The sequence below is a fragment of the Lates calcarifer genome, linkage group LG19, assembly GCF_001640805.2.
Source record: "Lates calcarifer isolate ASB-BC8 linkage group LG19, TLL_Latcal_v3, whole genome shotgun sequence".
Classification (NCBI taxonomy): Eukaryota; Metazoa; Chordata; class Actinopteri; family Centropomidae; genus Lates; species Lates calcarifer.
The window spans coordinates 11,945,456-11,965,046 of NC_066851.1; the positions used below are offsets into that span (position 1 = coordinate 11,945,456).

Here is a 19,591-nt window from a genome sequence, read left to right on the forward strand (position 1 = left end):
AGAGAGAGAAAAAAGAAAAAGGATCAACTCAAAACACCAGAAAACACTTCATAAAAATGTCATCATCAAAAAAAAAAAAGACCGTGTTTCCTATTGGAGGCTTTATTTTTTGAAAATATGGAGGAAAATTGAAACGACCACTGGCTCACTGAACAGATGGTTTTCACTCTATCTAAATCCAAAGTGCTATTTCAGCTGTATCGACTGGAACAAAGCCGATACTGTTTAAATCAAGTGAAAAATATCAGATTTAGTGCCCAGAGAGGGGTTTTTACTTTGAGGGTTTTTTGGAGGGGGGGTGACATTGGTGACATTTAAAGAAAAACATTGAGAAAATATAAAAAGAAGAATTTATTTAGCTCTTAAAAACAACATTAAAATCGTTTGCACCAATTTATAAGAGATGCTCGTTATATTAAAACATTTATTTCTTTCTGTACAACAATATTGCAGTTAACTTTTTTTGCTGACATTTATTGATAAATGAATTAATCTCATCAATAGTTTGCCACCGGTTTATAGTTTTCGGTTTATTCAAGTTGTCCTAAATGTGTCTTTAATTAAGAGTTAAAGGTTTTTTTATTCAGTGAGGCAAAAGGCAGTGAGAAGAAAAGGCAGCTCCTTCTCTCAAAACAAAACACAACTGTTGACATGAGTGAGTTAAATGAAATTGGAGCTGCAATTATCAGCTTAACAGAGTTTCCTGTCATGTTGGAAAATTAGACCTGGTACAAGTGCACTGGGGTTAGACCCCCCCATCAAAATCATTACGCATTTCCTCAGAGGACCACCTCCACAAATATGCAATTACGGCCTCGGCTTTTACAGTGCTCTGCTCGGTAAACACGCCCCGGGCATACAGAGATGAAGGCGTTTGTTTTAGGGAAATTATTATTATTGTTATTATTATCATTGTTATTTGGCTGCGAGGCAGGACTAAGTAAACAAACCAGGCGCGCTGACAAACAGATAAACAAACAAAAGGAGCGATTTGAACGTGATGTGCAGCGGCCATGTGTTTGTGTTTGGCAGGGAGGGGGCGCCATGGCGATGCGATCATGCAAGACAAATGTAACTCCTGATGGGATGAACTGTTGTTTGTATTTTTGCAAATAAGAACGTTTTAGTAGTCAGGTAGTTAAGGAGCAGGTGTGTGTGTGTGTGTGTGTGTGGCCTCATCTGCTCTGCTCCTGTTACAAAGTGGTGTTTTTCTCTTTGGGAAATACCGTTTGACCACTGTGGTGTGGCCAGGATGCTGCCTCCCAGCTGCTGCCACTGTGTGTGTGTGTGTGTGTGTGTGTGCTCATCACACTCAAGCACACAAACCCATGCACACTTGAAACTGTCCTCATGACTTATGTTTTCTGTCCTTGCAGTCCAGAACAAACTGGTGAATCATGCTGGTTGCATCTTCTCCTTCCCACACTGGATGATGGAGCAGACATGTGCACATACCTTCTACTCTGCCAAGCAACAACGAAGGAGGTAAAAAAAAAAAAAAAAGTTGAGGACATTTATTTCCCATCTATAGTTCATAAACACCTCCTTCTTTCCACAGCCTGGTTAGAGCCAATCGGAGACTTTGTTTCTGCCAGTACATGGACAGGGAACTACTTGGCCAGTAGTGGTGGGTCTGTAGGAGCAGGCTGGTGCCCGCTGACCCCTGCCCTCTCATTAGTGGGACGTGGAGCACTGGAGTACCGTTCTCCTCAGGTCATGTTACATATGGCTTGCAGTCTGCTGTGCAGCATTAAATGTCAGCTTTGAAACCATCTGAAAGATCAGAGGTCAGTGTTTTTAATAAGGCCAGAGTTCTGGGGGAGTTCCCTCTTCTTCTTTTTTTCTTTTTTTTACTGTGCACCCAACTATGTTTTACGTTGCATGTTTGAAATTGTGGACAGAAATGATCCACTACTATTTAGATATGGGGATGTCCTGATTTTCACACATAAAGAGGGCTGTGAAATGTAAAAATTCAGCGTCTAACTGTCGAGTCCCCATGAAAAATGTACTATGCGTCTTCTGTGAGGCAACAATTGTGCTTCTTTCCTGTCTAATTTATAGGCACAATACAAAGGTGGAATTTGGAGTTTTTTCTGTGGACCCCCTCCCCGTGAGACTCACAGACCATGGGCTCCTGCTGCGAATGGGATATTGTTCTGGGCTCCAACAAAGCTGTTTTCACCCTCTTCAATATTACAGGAGGAGTTACCTGATACCTAACAATCAGCTAATCCACTGCCCATGGCGACGAGGTCACCTGTGCACAGGTAACTTTATCCTGGTAGCCTGTCTCTCCCTCCCTTTCCCGCTAGTCTCTCCCACTTTTTTTCTTCTCCCTCTCTCTGTGCCTCAACAGTGAGCACAGACAAACAGCCTCTGTTTATTTAGGTCATCAGTTAGATCATATATAACTCCTCCAGCCGGGATCCGCTGAGAGGACAACTCCTATAATCCACCACAGACACGCTGTGAATAAAATAAAATCCCCCGCTGTTCGTCCATTTGTCAAACTTTCTCTCCATCTTATCTCTCCACACTGGTTTGGTCGGGTGCCCACTGAGCGAACAAGTCTTGGGTGGAAATTCATGAATTCACAGTGAATCCCCTGAAGCCATGAGAGGAGTACAGGCTCTTTTCGGGATAGAGACTCTGCGTCTGTGAGTGACAGCACCTCAGATTCATTCTTCCACATGTTAAAATGTTGGGGGGGGGGGGGGGCTGTCCGGCCTTTGCTCAGGGAAAAGGGCCATTGGGTTGGACTGAGCCGTAGGGAGCTGCAGGACCCCCCACCCCAAAAAAGAGCTTTACCTCTGGAAATCTCGTTGCTGTTTATTTGAATTACAGGGGCTGAGATGAGAAAAGGAGGGCTAATGAACTCCAGGTTGCCAGGCATGTGCAAACGATCACTGCAGGTTTGCAGAGAGCAGCGCCAGGCTTGCTGGATTACTGCATGCCACCCCCACCCATCCCACCCCCCAGTCCTCACAGTTTGGCTACATAGGGCCCTTAAATGTTGAAAAGACATGTGCTTTATGTCTGTAACTTCCATTCATTATAGGCATGTTTTATCCCTAAAATCTCAACAAACCCTCAGAGATCATTCCTTAATTTTATCAGTCATCTTAAAGCTAAATTTGTTAGAAAGAACTAAAAATGTCTGTTTTATGTTTTTATAAATATAAACTTTTATTGCAGTATGGAGATTTAGAAAAATACATTCACATAATTTCAGATAACAAACATATCATTCAAACTAAGATAAAAAAAACAAAAACAAAACAAATGACCATCAGTTTACTATTTGCCCACGACTCATTTTTGGTATATTACATTAAAGCACTGAGGAAACTGTCACTGAAATGTCCATTCAAATTGATGGGATCACGTTGTAAATCCTGACAGGTGAAGGTGTTGCTCATCCTCTAGTATGAAGACATGTGACGCACTGATAGATGTGCATGGTATGACTTGGCTGTGAGGCTGAAATGTGCTATTACGGTCATGTATGACAGCGAGGAATTAGGCTCCTGTTGTGAAAAGCACCGGACACACTTGACAAATGGGCTCTACATTCTCCTTTCTTTCTCTCATCTGACAACCAACAAGTGTGCCAGTGATTGTAGCGGCGGAGGAGGAGGCAGGGGCGGCGGTGGTGGTAAATCTCTGAAGCTACATTGTCGCTGCCTGCACACCAACACAAGAGCTATGACTGAGCTTACTTTCGGTATTATTCACAAAACAAAAGTAAAAAGGCACTATTGTCCAAAACATTATGACGCCATGCAAAGAGAAATTATTACAATCCCTCTCCAGTTTAAGGTGGGACTATTAAAAAACCAAAAACAGATTTGTCCTCTTATTCACTTCTAACTTCTGTCCCTTTGTTCCTTATACATTTCAAAAGCATACACACTGTAGATGTTTGTATCTGGCTTTATAGAAAAATATCATTCATGATTACTGACATTTGGAGAGACACATCAAAATGAAACACGATATAGTATAGCATCATCACATCTAGAGTATGCAGCATTATAAACAACATATGATGGACAACATGTGAACCGACAGCGTGACCTCTGCGGTCATCAGTCATATCTTGGTCTCACAGGTTGACGATGAGGCTCGAAATAGGAGTCATTGCTAAAATAGTGTGCATTTGTTGTTGTCGCACTCGACAAACCCTCCAATGCAAACATGAAGGCCGGACGTGTACATAGTAATGTCATTGTGGTAGTGCAAATGCCAAAACAGACCAATGCCATTGTGTATTTTACGTAGCAGAAAGGCACATTCATCTTAACTCTAGTCCCGTATTCAACACTCCCTAGTTCATTTGGTGTGATATAAAACACAACATCAGAGGTTTTTGCAGTGACTTGAGAGGCAATCAGAGAATTTAAGGTGCTTACTGAAGGACACTTTTCCCTAAATCAGCAGCTTTCTGTGTCTAATAACCCATTATTCTCTGTATGTGTGTGTGCAGTCCTTCAGTAAAGCTCTTGCTGTTTAACTGATCGTCTTCACAGAGACTCTCTCTCCCTCTTCCCCCCCTACTGAATGACCTTTTTGGTTTGAGCCAGATGACGCATTTAGTTTTGGAGGAACATCCTGGTCACATGACTTGAGGCATTCCAGCACCTGCTTCTGCAGATCAAATCCACTCAACAGGAAGTAGCAGGTGTTGTCTATAAAAATGCATTTAAACATGGCTCTAACACATACTGCGACTTCTTCGGTTTGCAGTTGTAATGTTTCATCTCACGAACGGGGGCTTTTAAAACATGTTATAGACTTTTTTTTATTTTTATGATAAACTGATAATGCCCACCCACAGGGCTCCCTTCTGATTAGAGTGCATTGTAAAAGTCAAATGAATGCAAATAATTTAACATTTAAAGGAAATGAATGGTAAAAAAAAAAAAAAAAAATCCACACACACGCTCACACAAAGGTAAAAAGATTCACCATATCGCTGCTTGGGAGGACACGAGTGCTTCTGCAAGGAGACTAGTTTGAGGTTAAAGGTCAGCCATGTCCTCATCCATCTGCACTGTCTGTAGTTTGGCCAGCTCCTTCCCCTCCACAGCCTCCATCTCCCCACACATCGCCCGCACCATCTCATTCACGCCTCCTGAGCCCGGCCCGTCCACTTTGTTCTCTGAAAGGTTCATATAGTCGCTGTTCATGCCGGGGCCCATCAGGTGTGAGGGCGGAGGCCCCCTGACCTCGTGGGCCCGGAGGTACTCTGTGGGCTGGAGGTGGTGGCCGCTTGGGTCAGTTTGGGCCATCAGGGGCGTGCTGACGGTGAGGGTGGTGTAGACCTCCGGCTCGGGGCTGGACGAGGTAACGGTGGGGACCTCGCCGGTCGAGGCGGGGCCTTGGCTAGAGGGAGCCTCTTCTGAACTGGGGGTGGTGTAGCTGATCTGACCGTTGGGGTCCAGGTGAAGCCCGTGGTGGTACGAAGAGTAGACACCTCCCTCCAGAGGCTCCTTCTTGATGGACGGCTGGCCGGCGTTGCTCATGCTGTAGAGGACTGTGCTGTGGTGCAGAGACGTCATGGTCAGCTTGTCCTGCTGCTGGAACGAGTCGTCGCTGGAGGAACTCACTGCTACATTGTTCAGAGGCATCGTACCTGTGGTAAAACAATGACAGATCAGTACAGTATCTCTACCTCCAGTTCAGATCCCATTCCCACTGCTGGATCTCCTTCTCATTCCTCACAGTATCATACAGTTTGTTTCATTAAGAGCAGGCCTTGGCCCCAAAATTGCTGTTGTGTGTCTCACACACTTTGCGTTCTTTAAGCTCGACCCCACCGGTGCCCCAGAGAATGAACGCAAAACTCTGCCAGAACTCAACAGCACGCTGCAATTTTCTGTTTTTCCTTATAATTCATCCTGGTGTAGATTCTCTGCTTTCTGTCAAACTAAGTGCTGTAATGGCTTATTCCCTGTTAGTACGTTTCGTGGCCTCTGATTGTCTGAAACATATTTCTCCACCTCCCTGCTCTGCAGATCAAGAGTGCAGTGATGATGAGTGATGGTGACTTCAGAACTTGTTTTTATTCATCTCTGGGGTTTTCAAAGGAGGTGTATGTGTGTGTGTGTGTGTGAGAGAGAGAGAGAGAGAGAGACGGAGAGGGGGAGAGAGAGAGAGAGAGAGAGAGAGGGTGTGGGGCCCTTCCCTGTTTCTTCTGCTCTGTGTTATGTGTAGTATCAGCCCTTTGGGCTATGGCCCAAATGCAGACAAGCCAAGAATAAAGCAGCTCAGATATATTGGGTGGACGTAGTAGAGATCTGTTGACAAACCACCAGGGACGTGCAGTCTTGCACTGGAACATCTAAGGAGGGCAAAGAGCACCACTGACCTGCTATCACACTAAAAGAGCAAGATACAAGATCTATTTTGTGATATAAGACTAGATAGATTTGATCTGGAGTCAGTTTATCCTGATGCTGTGGTAGATCTTATTTTTGTCTTCTGTTGGTCTTAAAGCCTGCAGTAATGTAACAGCATTACTTTAAAGCAAAATTGTTGTATTTATCCAACAGATTAAATGGTTGAGTGAATGCCTCTAAACGTATAAGCATTATATCTTCATTATTAGACAACAGCTCACACTCCTTATTAAGAATTAATGATGACAAGTCATTAGTCACCAGGTCAAAAATACTGTGATATTCTGTCATTGTTACGCATCTTTGTCTCATTATGTAGTAATACATTTCTCAAGCTATTATAAGTATGTAAGCTGTAAAACTGAAGAATTTTAATCAACACATCACTTCCTGTACCCACCTTGTTGTGGGATTGTTGAGGCAGAGGAGACAGAGGAGAGCTGCAGGGGAGGAAGACCTACGTCGCTGTTGAGTAATGAGCTGCCATCACTGTCAGAGACTCCACTCGGTACCTGGACCAGACTGTAGCCGCCCAGCTGCAGCGCACCTGACGAGGAGCTGAACGTCAGCACGGACGAGCCCCCGTTCTGGGCAGCCATGGTGTGGACCCCCTCCAGCTTCACCTCGGCTCCGTTCACGCAGCCGGAGTAGGGGGCGTACTGCAGGCTCGAGTCCTCGGCAGAGCCGCCCAGTCCTTTCTCCTGCCCCGTCTGCATCTGCATGTCCACTCCGGAGCTCCCCAGCAACACCCCACCAGACGGCCTCAGGGGGTTGAAGGCCAAGGGCTGGATGCCCAGATTGAGCCCGTTGAAGAGGATGTTTCCAGGCGTGTGGAGGTAAGACGAGCCACCGTTGTGAAAAACGGTGGGAGAGGTGTTACTGGTCACTAGGCTTCCGTTGTAGAGGCCGCCACTGCTGGATCCAGGGGGCATCTTGATGTCCCCAATCTGCTGGATGACCACCCCACTGTCCAGAGGCCCCGTTTGAATCCCATGGGTGATCACCCCATCTGAGGAGTTAGAGAGGGGCCGGGGTGACAGCTCCTCCTGGCCTTTACTAGACTCATCCTCTGTGCTGTGGTTTCCATCAGATTCACTATGAAAAAAGGCAGAAAGAGATGACGAATTGTGTGTCACAAAACAAAGGGAAACAGGAGGGGAATCATTTGTGGTAAATTATTGTTAGAAGTTGACTTTGCTCCAGAATGGAATAAGATTGTGTAAATGTGTGAGTTACTGATAAAGGCATTAAGTGCTTTTCTTCCCTTTGTGTAGTTTTTTGGGAAGGAAGACACACTCTAAAGCACTGTTACAATTAGAGAGCATAAACCAGTATAATGGCGTTTATTTCCTTTCCACCCACATCTTGCCTGTAACCCAGAGCAGACAGAGTCACATTTGTTGCTGTGTTATTACAGAGCTTTTGAAGAGCAGGCTGTGTTTGTGAATGTGAAGCCCTCTCTTACCTCATGGAGAGTTGCACTGACAACAACCGACCAACACCAACAACCGTGCAACCATTTGGCGCAATAAATTCTGGCGTGACAAAACGCCAGCACTGGTGGCAAGACGGAACAAATGGCTGAAACCATTTATTTGTTGTTCCCCTCAAATTCAAAAAATGGAAAATTATCTCTAACCCCCTTATTTTTCAGCTTTCAGAAAGCCGCAGCCTTTAAAAAAACAATATGGACGTAGCTGTTATACTTTGTTTATTAAACCCCCTCCTTTTAAAAGACTGATTAAAACAGCTGCACCCCCCTTTCCTCCCTCAGCGCCCCCCAACACACACACACACACACACACACACACACACACACACACACACACACACACACACACAACACTGAAACATCCAAACCCCCCACTTTCAGGAGAAGCTATAGAGCAAGACACAAGTTACTGCAAAAGTGAGACGATCCAAAACATCCACAGGTTATAAACACATTAAAACACTGATTCAGAATAATTCTAGTCGCAATTTGAAGGCAGCCTGTGATGGTTTGTGTGAATACGTGCGCGCGTGAGAGTGTGTGTGTGTGTGTGTGTGTGTGTGTGTGTGAGAGAGAGAGAGAGAGAGAGAGAGAGAGAGACAGAGGGGTCACCTCCACCAGGTGCGTCAGCTTTGTTCACAGAGAGGGAAACATGAAAGAAGGCAAAATTCAGTCTGTTTGTGTGGGAAGATTATGAAATGAAACGCAGGAGCTGGTGGAGCCTCTTTGGTCTGAGAGAGGGGGAAAAAATGTGATTATGAAAATGATTTATGTTGGACTGGGGACTCACGCACGCGCTAGTGTGTTTGTAGGTTCGTGCACGTTTACACACACGTTATTAATACACGAGAAGAGGGGATTAAAACACCTTCTCGAGTCAGTTTTGAATAGTTTCTTCAGGAGTTACACTCTGTGTGTGTCTGACAGCCGAGGCACTGGAGTGTGTGGAGTGAAGTTACTATGTTATTTAGTTGCTTATGGTTTCCATGCCCCATAGCACCAACACACTTGAAACCGGATCTGAAAGGCAACCGCTTCATATTTCAAAACATTAAAAGCGTGCTCCAAAGCCTTTTTACGCATTCTTTTTTTTTGTTTGTTTGTTTCTTAATTAGAAACACTTAATGATTCACATCGTCGAGTCTTAAAAGTTGAGTCCGACGGGAGATTATGAAATACACTCAGCACTGTCAGTCACTGACTTAAGTGTGAATGGTTATAAACTAGGCACCCTTCAACGAAAAAAAAGCTTTCGAATACTTTGTTAAATTTAGCCCGAGTGTATTTCAGTGCACGCTGCACTCAGAGAATTGTTTGTGATAATTTGAAGTTTGTGCGTCGATTGTTCCTTTTGTTGCCTCACCTTTTTGATTGTGCCTCGGACGGGTTTCTGTCTCTCTGTCTCCTGTTTTTGAACCAGTTGCTGACCTGGGTCAAGGAGAGTCCTGTAATCTTGGCGAGATTTCTCTTCTCGGCGGGAGACGGGTACCTATTCTGATTATACAGATCCTTAAGCGCGTTTCGAGACCTCTCCTTGAAACAATACACAGTCTCCTCGCCGTCCCAGATAGTCCTGGGGAGAGGGTACTTTCTCCGGATCCGGTACTTGTCCACGGCGCCCAGGGGTCTCCCCCGCGCCTTCTCCGCCTCGGTGTACCGGGCCTTGTACCACAGATCTTGCAGAAAGGTGTGGTTGGAGGGACTGAAACTGTGGTTCTCCAGAATACTGTACAGCTCCTGATACCGAGCCTGGTGGAAAGCGACGAGCGCTTGGGCTTTCAGGATGCTTTCGTTGCCGCGTAGCAGGTCGCTCTGTGGCAGGGACCACAGGAACCTGGCCAGCCGGTCCACATTGCCTCCCTGCTGCAAAGCCTCGCAGACACACGCCACTTGCTCCGGGGAGAAAGCCAGAGAGGAAGCGGCGCTCACCAACAGCTCCGTGCGCACCGCGTCCGTGTTGGGAGTCGTGCGCTCCATGGACAACTCCGCCGCGTCCAGCGCCACAAACTTGATGCACTCCCGCTTATCCACCTCCTTCACATTTTCCCTCTTGATGTCATTTGCTGTTGTGACTTCTCCGGCAGAAGAAGAAGACATTTTTTTTGTTCAAGCCTTCCCTGGTAAAGTCACTCCTCCCAGCTCGATCAGGTTACCTCCTCGCCATGCGAATGCGATCGGATATCTGACAGCAGCTGTAAGTAGATATCTCTCTCCCCTTTTCCTTCCAACGTGACTTTTACTCTGCGGGGACTGGAGCTGGAGGGAGACACACTGGGGTCTATCTGCAGGAGAGCCACGCTATTGGCCGCCGATGGACCCATAAGGGAGGAGCAAGCCGATTCAGACACGAATGTTTGGTTTCCAGCTGTCAGTCATATAACTTCCAGTATAATTCCCGTAGCTCACCTGTGCAAGGTGAGTGCTTTTTGGGATCGTGGGAACGAGATATTCTCATTGTCTGTCGGGCCAGGAGCTGCCTTTGCTGTAGGTTTGTAGAACTATAAAAGCACCCAAGTCTTTTATTCATTTATCGAAGAATGGAAATTCAATAATCCTGGAATTACTGTCCCTTATTGTCTCGAATCTAAGATCATTTTGACTCACAAAAAAATTATAAAACTTGACTGAGCCTGGATTAGTATATAATCATGCATGCTCCATCTTAGCCTGTATTTCCATAGACTTTTTCCAGTTTTCATTATTGTTGCAGTACTCTCTCAAATCTGTATGTCACAAGCCATAAACTCACTGAATAAAGTAACACGTTATGATCCCAACAAACAATGTCAGATCAAATCTAATACATAAACATATAATATTTAGTAACAGCTACAGAAACAGTCATCTTCACATGAATGATATTTGTGTCTTCCTCTGAACTCAAAAAGTAGCTCCAAGTATTATTTTCACCATTCACTCATACCCTCAAAGCCTAATCCAGTATTAATATAAGATGATATTATATTTGTGAAATAAATATAGCCAACATCAAATATCACTCACCAGCCTATAAAAGCTTATATTTGTTTGATGTATCATATTCACTTAGTTTCATTCATGATTATCGCAAAACCTGGAAAAAAAAGATATTTTGTTTGTTTGCTTGTTTTTGCAAATAGTTTAAATCTAATGTAGCAATGGCGTCTCTAACACGGTCTTAACAATTACTGACATTCAAACATTGTCGATAAATCAATACAACACAGGCCTGGGCTTTTAGTAATTGTGATAAATATACAGCAGTGCATCTACTTTCTGTGCTATAGCCTTTAAAAAGACTGGATTTGAAATAAACCAATCCCCCCTGAAGGTAATGTTACTGTTTTTGTCAGTACATTACTATAATATACATTTTCTGTCTTCATCATACATTGACAACATAAGATCATAAATCATAGACTATATCCATCGTCCCCTGTGGATTATTTTCCCTAAATAGTTACACATTCAACCAGAAACTATATGATGTCAGAAGCCCTAGGGAAGAACATCTGGTCAGGTTTTTGGTTTTAATTATGTTTCAGTTCAGACTTACATTAGATCATGGAATATATGGAAGTCATGTATGTGGAAATGCATAGAGGAAACAATCATAATAAAAACAAACCATTTTATACTTTCTCTCTAGTGAAAATAAACAACTCAGCTTTTTACCTCAGGCCCCCTGGGACTCCTCTGGGACCCCAGGATATGCCTGCTCCCACAGTGTGACCACCGTTGCTGTAGAGGTCATCATTAAGTGGGAACTACTCTCTATTAGTGGAGTTTCCCGTCGGACCACATTGTGTGTAGCGCAGCGGTTCGCCGCCTGTAAAGTGACAGGAGAGCTGCTGCGTGTTGACATATTTACTGAAGCTTGTTATTTTGTGTTGCTCGCAAAGAAATGGATGACCAGGGGTGTCCGAGATGCAAAACAACCAAATACAGGAACCCGTCGTTGAAGCTGATGGTGAACGTCTGCGGCCACACGCTGTGAGTATTTACATCTGACAGCTAAAGAAAGCTCAGAGTGAGGCAAATTTCCACCACAACACGACGATGTTTTGGCTTCAAACTGTGCAGAAAGACACACACCAGCACAATAAACTCCTAAAGCAGGCGGTTAAGTCTTATTTTAAAACTATTCCCGCCTGTTTTAAGCTTTTTATCCTCCCTCAGTTCTTAATATTCGGACGTTAAAGAGGTTTGACACATTTTGATGCTTCTTGAGCTCTTAGCTAACAGCTAACGGTCTGTTGTGCTCAGTGATGATGATATAAAGATGGATTATAAACTGCTATACTTCTATATATAATATGAATTTGATACTGTAAACACTGACTAGCCTTCAGTAAGATACTGCGGCTTTAACAGGCGAGTTAACAGTTTAAATGAGAGTTTATCCTCTGTTTCAGTTTTGATGGTTCTTGTATGTCAACTGTCAAACCTGCTGGACACTGACAGACCTCACAATAACACAATGCCAATCAGTACCCCTTCTCTAAAATACAGGTACAAGTCTTTAAAGAGGTGCTGGCGTTTCAGTCACACACTGCTTTGTTCACTAGACCACTGAAGTGGAAATATAACTTTTTGTGGAAAGTACAAAAAGTTCAGGATGGCAGGGAGAAGAGTGACCAGTGAGGAGTATGAACATTTGTGTGTGGAAGTTTTAACCTTACAACAAGCACAAATTATCTTGAGCTGTTAAAAAGGTCCAGCTTAAATACACAACTAAAATCTAATCTACACAAGAGTTGCACAACACAGTTACAGTAGGATCAATGTGTCTTTATGCTTAACTGAGAAATCACATGCTCTGTAAATTGGCTGTTATGGATCTTACTATAATTACAAGCAGATACAGAAACCATACGCAGACCATCATTACAAAAGTGCACCCCAACATTACACTTTCACCCCTAAACCATCTCAAGGCTGATCTCTGAACATAGCTCTTTTAAACATACTAAATCTCTGTGATAGGCATGGTCTGGAGGGTCAGTTACAGCATTTGTACCTAAAACCCTGGTGGGATTCATAGTTTTGTATAAAAACAGAAAAAAAAATGCATTTTCCTGTCACAAATGACCAGAAAATGAATTAAATGTATTTAATTTACAATGACCTAAAGCAAAGAGATGTAAGCAAGTCTTTGCTTTTGTGAAGATAAAATTGATAAATAACTTTTTTTTTGTTATTGATTAATCAGTTATCACAAGTGGAATAATTTTAGTTTGATTGACTTGATTTCTCAATAAAAACAACTGTTCTGGCACTAGTTCACACTTATCCTATGTATTGTGTCACTGCAGTTTTGATTGGGCGTCATAGTCATGTCAGTAACTGGGTAAAACTTGTTTGCTGCGCATTTTCCACTGTTTAACCTTGTCATTGGTTTAAAAACCTGGTCATTTAAATGAGGGGGACATGTTCTCTATGGGCATCATGCAGTGACGGTGGTAGCCTGATGAGAGCATCTTTTCGACCCTGTCTGTTTATTGACCGAACCATCAGGAAGCGGCCGTGCTTTGTCATCAGGTCAGCGAGCTCATAACTCACTGCCTCTGTCTGGATGCAGGGCTACACGCAGAAAATTAAAATGATTCTGCAATGAAGCAATTTAGAGAGATGTCCTAGCTCAGGTCACCTTGGATTTGTTCCTCGGAGCCGGTGCGACGGTGAATTTATGCACCACTTGGAAACTGCTGTACTCTCAAACTGTATTAGTATTTTCATCACTGATGTGATTTGGCTTTTTGTTTGCAGCTAGGCTCACTGAAGACTTGATGGATACAGAGGTCTGTGCTGTAGCTTGAGCAATGTGTTTCAATTTCACAGTGACTGATTTCCCATTTGTAATCAACAGCTCTACGCACAAAACAGTGAATAAGAAAGAAAGAGGAAGTATGGAAAAGATAAATAAATCAGAAAGGAAACGCATAAATACACATTAATGTTGTGTCTTAGTAAACTTAATCAAACCCACAAATTAACACATAAACTTTACATCTGCCCATATCCTATGATAATCCCAAAACTTGATTATGGTTATGTCCCTTTACAAATACAAAAAAGTGAAATTAAATTACAACTAAAGAAAAAGTAGCTGTTGTGGGAGCATGATGGACAGCCAGCAGAACAAATGAAATGTTTTAATGAGATCTCATCTATTTACATGTTGTGTGGAGTTGTTTGTGGATATTAGTCTGAGCTCTGAAATGATTATTCATTGGTTTGTCAATCCACAATAAATCAATCAACAACAATTTTGATAACTGATTAATCAGTGAGTTATTTATTAAGCAAAAATGCAAAACAATCATTGAATCAAGCATCAATAATTAATAATTGTAAAATGGATACATTTGAGTTTTGGGCTGTCTGAAACTACAATAAGTGTTTCTTTCAATTTTGCGAATATGATTATTTATTGATTAATAGATTTATAGAAAAAACAATCAGTAGATTATTCATTGTCGTAATCATTAGCTGCAGCCCTATTTAGACTCTCCACACTCTCTCTGATTCATTCATTTAAACAAGTGTTCGCCTCTTTTCTACCTTGGCCAGGCTGAGCAGCCATTCCAGTCCTGGTTGACCAGGCTTCCTGCCCTGGCGATGCAATGCAGCATTGAGCTTCTCCACCTCTAGCGTGCGTCTAAATTTAAACCCCCACCACGGCACATTTTGTATCCCTGTCAGCGGGGGCGTTTGATGTGTGTTATTTATTACCTTTGCACAATGACACCAGGCCCATGTCCCTTTGGCATTTGACACTGGGCACACAGGCAGGCACAGACAATGTGGTGGGTGGACACATTGGTCTTAACAGGATAGACACACCTCATTAAGTAGAAACTAGTTTCCTGTACCTGATGGTTGCATGCTCTAGGTTGATAAACAGAAGTTAAGTTTTTTAGATACTTCCTAGACTTGGATTGGCATTCAGTGCTCCTGGTTGAGTAGAAAAGGCTGTGAATAAACTTGAAAGAACAGACTTTGAGTTACATGTGAATATTGATACCACCATCACTACAGTCAGGAGATGATTAGCTTAGCTTCACGTAGAGGCTGTTAACAGCGGAGACAGCTAGCCTTGCTTTGTCCAACGTTTAACAGTTCTGCCTACCAGCACCTGTAACCCCCTGTAAAACCACAACTTGTCATTTACATGATTTATTTACTACAATGATTAAACAAACAAGATATAACATATTAATTAGCGAACTTTATAGGTTTTTTTTAACCATTTGACAAGGCCACACTGGCTGTTACTCCATGTTTCTAGTCTTTATGCCAAGCTAAGCTAACCTCCTCCTGGCAGTATCTTTGTCTATAACAGCCAGACTTTAAAGTGGTATGGATCTTCTCATAAGAGCCTCAGCAACAATGCCATTAATCATATTTCCTAAAATGTTGAACTGTTCCTTTAAGAGGGACATCTTCTACAAGTTCCAAGGGGCATTGCTGTGAAAGACGAGTTTAAAATCTTGTTGCCTTTGCTGCTAATAGAGAGCCTAACTTCTGCACCACCTCAGGGTTAACATTGCTCCACAAGCTATTGTGTTTTCACTGTATTTTTAATAGAATCATTAAACTTTACATATTTCTGTTTTTATTTTTGACAAACATTGAGTTTAGGATTAAAAGAGAAACTTTTAAATTTATAAATTTATGTTGGGGAATCTCTGCCCACTTTGCTCTTCTATTCTCTATTTTTTTAAGATCACACAAGTCTGACACTACATCCCTTTGTAAGCAGTCATTCTCTTGGGCCTCAGCATTTTTTGACTGTGCTGCTGCAGGTATTGTAGGTCACAGGGCAGGACAGAGCGCTATAGCAGGTTTAAATGTGACACAAAGCCAGCTCTGCTGTGTGTGAACTGGAGGTATGGCCTCTGAGAAAGCCCTTAAAAGATCATGAGCTTCGTGACAGGAACAGGTGAATCCAGCTCCTGCCTGTACATAGTGTTTTTCTCTCTCTTTTTTGCCCCGGGAGGGAGGAAGCATAGATACAGGCAATGTCACCAAGTAGTGGCAGTAGTGGGGAAGCCTCTTTGCTGAGCCAGGACCCTGTTTACCCTCCTCTTACCACCCCCTTCTCTGACCTGCTGACAGCTGCAGATGGGAGAGATAGGAGCCTGGAGCTCTGAGCAGGACAGGTGAGAGAGGGAGGAGTCAGGAGCACTCAGTCAGCAGCAACAGCCCTGGGACACAAAGATGGCAAGTTGCTAGAGATCTGACTGCTCACTTAAATGTCTGCTCTGTATGCCAAGCACTATAGCCTAGCCTTGGCAAGAGATTTCTGAGTCCCCGTTCGACTACAAATTACAACAGGCACACAATCTGAAAGCTGTCACTTAGAGAAGGCGAACTTCAGAGGAAAGATGGCAAATTGACTCTAAAAGTCTCCTCCCTCCCCTTTAGATGTTCACCTCTTTGCTCTCTAGTTACACAGGATTTCCCCTATGGAGAGTTCTGTTGTGTGGTCCATTTATGGGGCAGGGGGCAAGTTACGCCCCACTCCTCGCCCCGTGTTGATGAATGGGCTCTTTGTGGGCCTGTGGAAACAAGCTGAATCCCTCCATCTACCTCCATATGGCCAGGCCTATACATCTCCTGTAGCCCGGGGCCACAGTGAACATCTGCCTCTTCCAGGGTGCACTTGAGCAGCGGGCTCCTCATGCTCTGAAGCACCAACTGGACAAGGCAGATGTTTCTGTCCATCGTTCAGCTTTCATTTTTATATTGCTGCTTCGTGTAAGCCAAGCTAAACTGACATGCTTGTAAAATAGTCCCCTGCAATGCTTCGTCTGTTATCTGTCCTGTGTGTTGTATGGCTGGTGTCATACTTGGCAAGTTGGACTTGTTTGACCCATATCTGAGATGCTATGCATAAACAGCCAAACTCCATGGCTCTGCAGTTTCTCCTTTAACTGTTTTTCTTTTGTTTTCAATCCTGCTGATGAAGTGAAATGTCCTGCATGATGACTCTGTCATGGTTGTTCTAATAGGCTCCATCCCCAGAGAGCTTTTGACTAGGCACCAGTGTCTCGAGCCCAGTCTTTAACTTTTGGAAAGAAGTGACTCAGCCATACCGTCCATGACGTATGGTGAAAAATCTGCCTTTTTTTCCCCTCAACTTTGTGATATTTTATAATGAAAACTGTCAGTGCTCAAAAGCAGATAGTGACATTTGGAAACCAGATGTTATCCTTTTTTTTTTTTTTGAATAGGTGGTCACAAGCAGGAAGGTGGATTCCTGTGGATATAAAGCTCCACAAGGACTTAATTAAGAGTGTACTGTGCAAACGTTTATCCAGGCCCAGCGTCCCATCAGGGGAGATTTAGGAACATTCCCATTGTCCTCAGTGTCCACTCCTCACTTGAGTGTGACTGATGGGTAAACGCCTACCTGCATAAAGGTGTGATTGATGGCTGAGCTCAGGGTTGTGCCCTCAGGTATGGTTGGCTGCCATGGAGATGTGTCACAATGGTGCATGAAGTAAACCTTCCTGTTTCAACCTCGGCTTTACCTGAAATTCCCCAACATCATCCGAAAAATGTTTCTTCCCTTTTGTTCAGTATTGTGTCACTGGTGGGGGGACGTGCTCTTTACTGACGAGAATCATGATTCATGGTGGCTTTATATGAGGAACCAAAGGCCGCCTGAAAAACTCATCATGACTGTGCTGTACTGCTACATATTTTGTCTTGGAAAGTAATCATGTCCATTAAACAGATTTATAGTAGATGCTCTGATCAATAACTGCCTGGATTTCCACGCTATTTAAAAATGTGGCTTAAACTTCTCCATAATACAGCTTCCTTTCATTTAGGCACCATCTCAGGAATAATAATGACATTTTCTGGCAGACAGTGGAAAAAAATTGGACTTGTGTGTGGACGTACAGCACAGATGCTTTTTTTTTTTTTAAACCTTAAAGATAAACATTCAGATAAAGAAAAGCCTTAAGCACAAATAACTGTTCAGTTTAAAATACTTAAATTTACCTATGAACTTAGAATACACAAAACACTGCAGTTGTCTGATAGTGTTTCTTCACAATTGTATTTATTCTTTTCCCAAATTACGTAAGACGGAGTCCATTCTTATAATGATAGACTACACTGTGAATTACTGAGCTGGATTTTATCATATTATGCAACGTGGCAGAATGACTGAGGTCTGTTGAAATAACAATAAAGCAAATGTTTTTCCAGGGCAGACAGACACTCCACTGATGGGGTGTCAGACTAATTTCCTCTCGTCTGAGAGTGGGAGGCAGCCTAATCGACATTCCAATCATAATCCCAGGCATCTTTGAGTACTCAGAGGAAATTTTCATATGCCCCATTATCACCCGCTGCGCCTGATGATAACTTAGGCATTAAAAAAAACACACAAATTTGCTTTACTGTGAGGAAAATTGTATTACAGCAGCCACATTTGCCATCACATGCACGCACACAGCTGACTCTCAGGCCTGCCTGAGGAGGGTCACCTCCGCAAAAAAACATCCAACTCAGCTTGGTGGTATTTTCTGTTTTGTTGTATGCCCCCCCCCTCCGTCCACAGATGTGAGAACTGCGTGGAGATGCTGTTTGTGCGCGGCTCAGGCAACTGCGTTCAGTGCGACACACCCCTGAGGAAGAGCAACTTCCGAGTGCAGCTCTTCGAAGACCCGACCGTAGATAAGGAGGTGGAGATCCGCAAGAAGGTGCTGAAGATGTGAGTGAAGGGTTGGGGGGGTGGGGGGACCAGGAGGGTGAGAGGTGCGGCCCCTGCGTGTTTATGTGTCATCCCGTGCCTCCACCCACTTCTTAAGCCACCTTTGTCTTTCTCATTACACTGTTTGTTTTGTAGACAATGACTCTCCCCAGGGGGGGCTCAAACGGGAAGGCTCTTTCCCTGCCAGGTTTTTACTTCGCAGCCCCTCCCCGCCCTCTTTCTCTCCCTCTCATCTGTTCTGTAATAGCCCCTTAATTGACATCTAATGTGTGCCTATTAGGCAGAATGCAGACATGGTATTATAAAATGGTTGATTTAATGGAGGCTATTAATGTCAGTGCATATTTGCTTTCATCAGGTTTTACTATTTGTATCATGAGTTCTGTTCTCCCTCTGCAGATACAACAAGAGAGATTTTGACTTCCCCAGCCTTAGAGAGTACAACGACTACCTGGAGCAAGTGGAGGACATAGGTAGGAGCACCGACTACTGTGATGATTTCTCCTTGGCTCTGGCTGCACAGGGCGATGTTTTACAGCCATTCACGTCTGCCACAGGCATGGATCAGGGAGTAGCTCTGCCAATGCTAACACATCTTGACTGGCAAACCACCATGGACTTTTAGCTTGGACGTATTAAGAGAGTTGGATATGGTGCGGCCAGTCAGCCTTGCCTCTAATTTGTCCCGATGGCCAACTGTGCTGCTGCCACAAAAAAATTCCCTACAAAGTTTCTGCCAGTATAAAAGTGATATCTGTAAAACTGTTGACACCCAGGGCTGCAAATAAAGTCAGTTATTACTCTTTGTATTGTCCCATGGAATGACAAGGGTTAGACATAGTGCAGAACTTTCCTAGAGCTTAGAGAAGCTGTGTTTTTATGTGTGTGATATCACCGCAACATAAAGTCTATGAGCCGAGTGGAACTGAAAGGGCGGAGACAGGAAGAGAGACACTAATGTAAATGTCATATTAAAGTCAG

General features: G+C 43.5%; 2 protein-coding genes across 2 annotated transcripts in view; one reads left to right on the forward strand and one right to left on the reverse strand.

The window, feature by feature from the left end:
- Positions 1–3,163: 3,163 nt before the first annotated feature.
- six4a (SIX homeobox 4a) lies at positions 3,164–11,175 on the reverse strand. The gene is made up of 3 exons (XM_018690279.2): positions 9,260–11,175; positions 6,805–7,499; positions 3,164–5,638 (listed from the first exon to the last, which is right to left on the reverse strand). Exons 1-3 carry the CDS (start codon positions 9,991–9,993, stop codon positions 5,025–5,027), a joined length of 2,043 nt encoding a protein of 680 aa, XP_018545795.1. The 5' UTR covers positions 9,994–11,175; the 3' UTR covers positions 3,164–5,024.
- Positions 11,176–11,667: 492 nt separating this feature from the next.
- The window catches only part of mnat1 (MNAT1 component of CDK activating kinase), a 31,935-nt gene continuing 24,011 nt past the window's right edge, over positions 11,668–19,591 (forward strand). Inside the window, exons 1-3 of the mRNA XM_018690196.2 lie at positions 11,668–11,868; positions 18,458–18,610; positions 19,010–19,083. Of these exons, the coding sequence (XP_018545712.1) occupies positions 11,780–11,868; positions 18,458–18,610; positions 19,010–19,083 (316 nt within the window). The 5' untranslated portion in view covers positions 11,668–11,779. The remainder of the gene's footprint in view (positions 11,869–18,457; positions 18,611–19,009; positions 19,084–19,591) is intronic.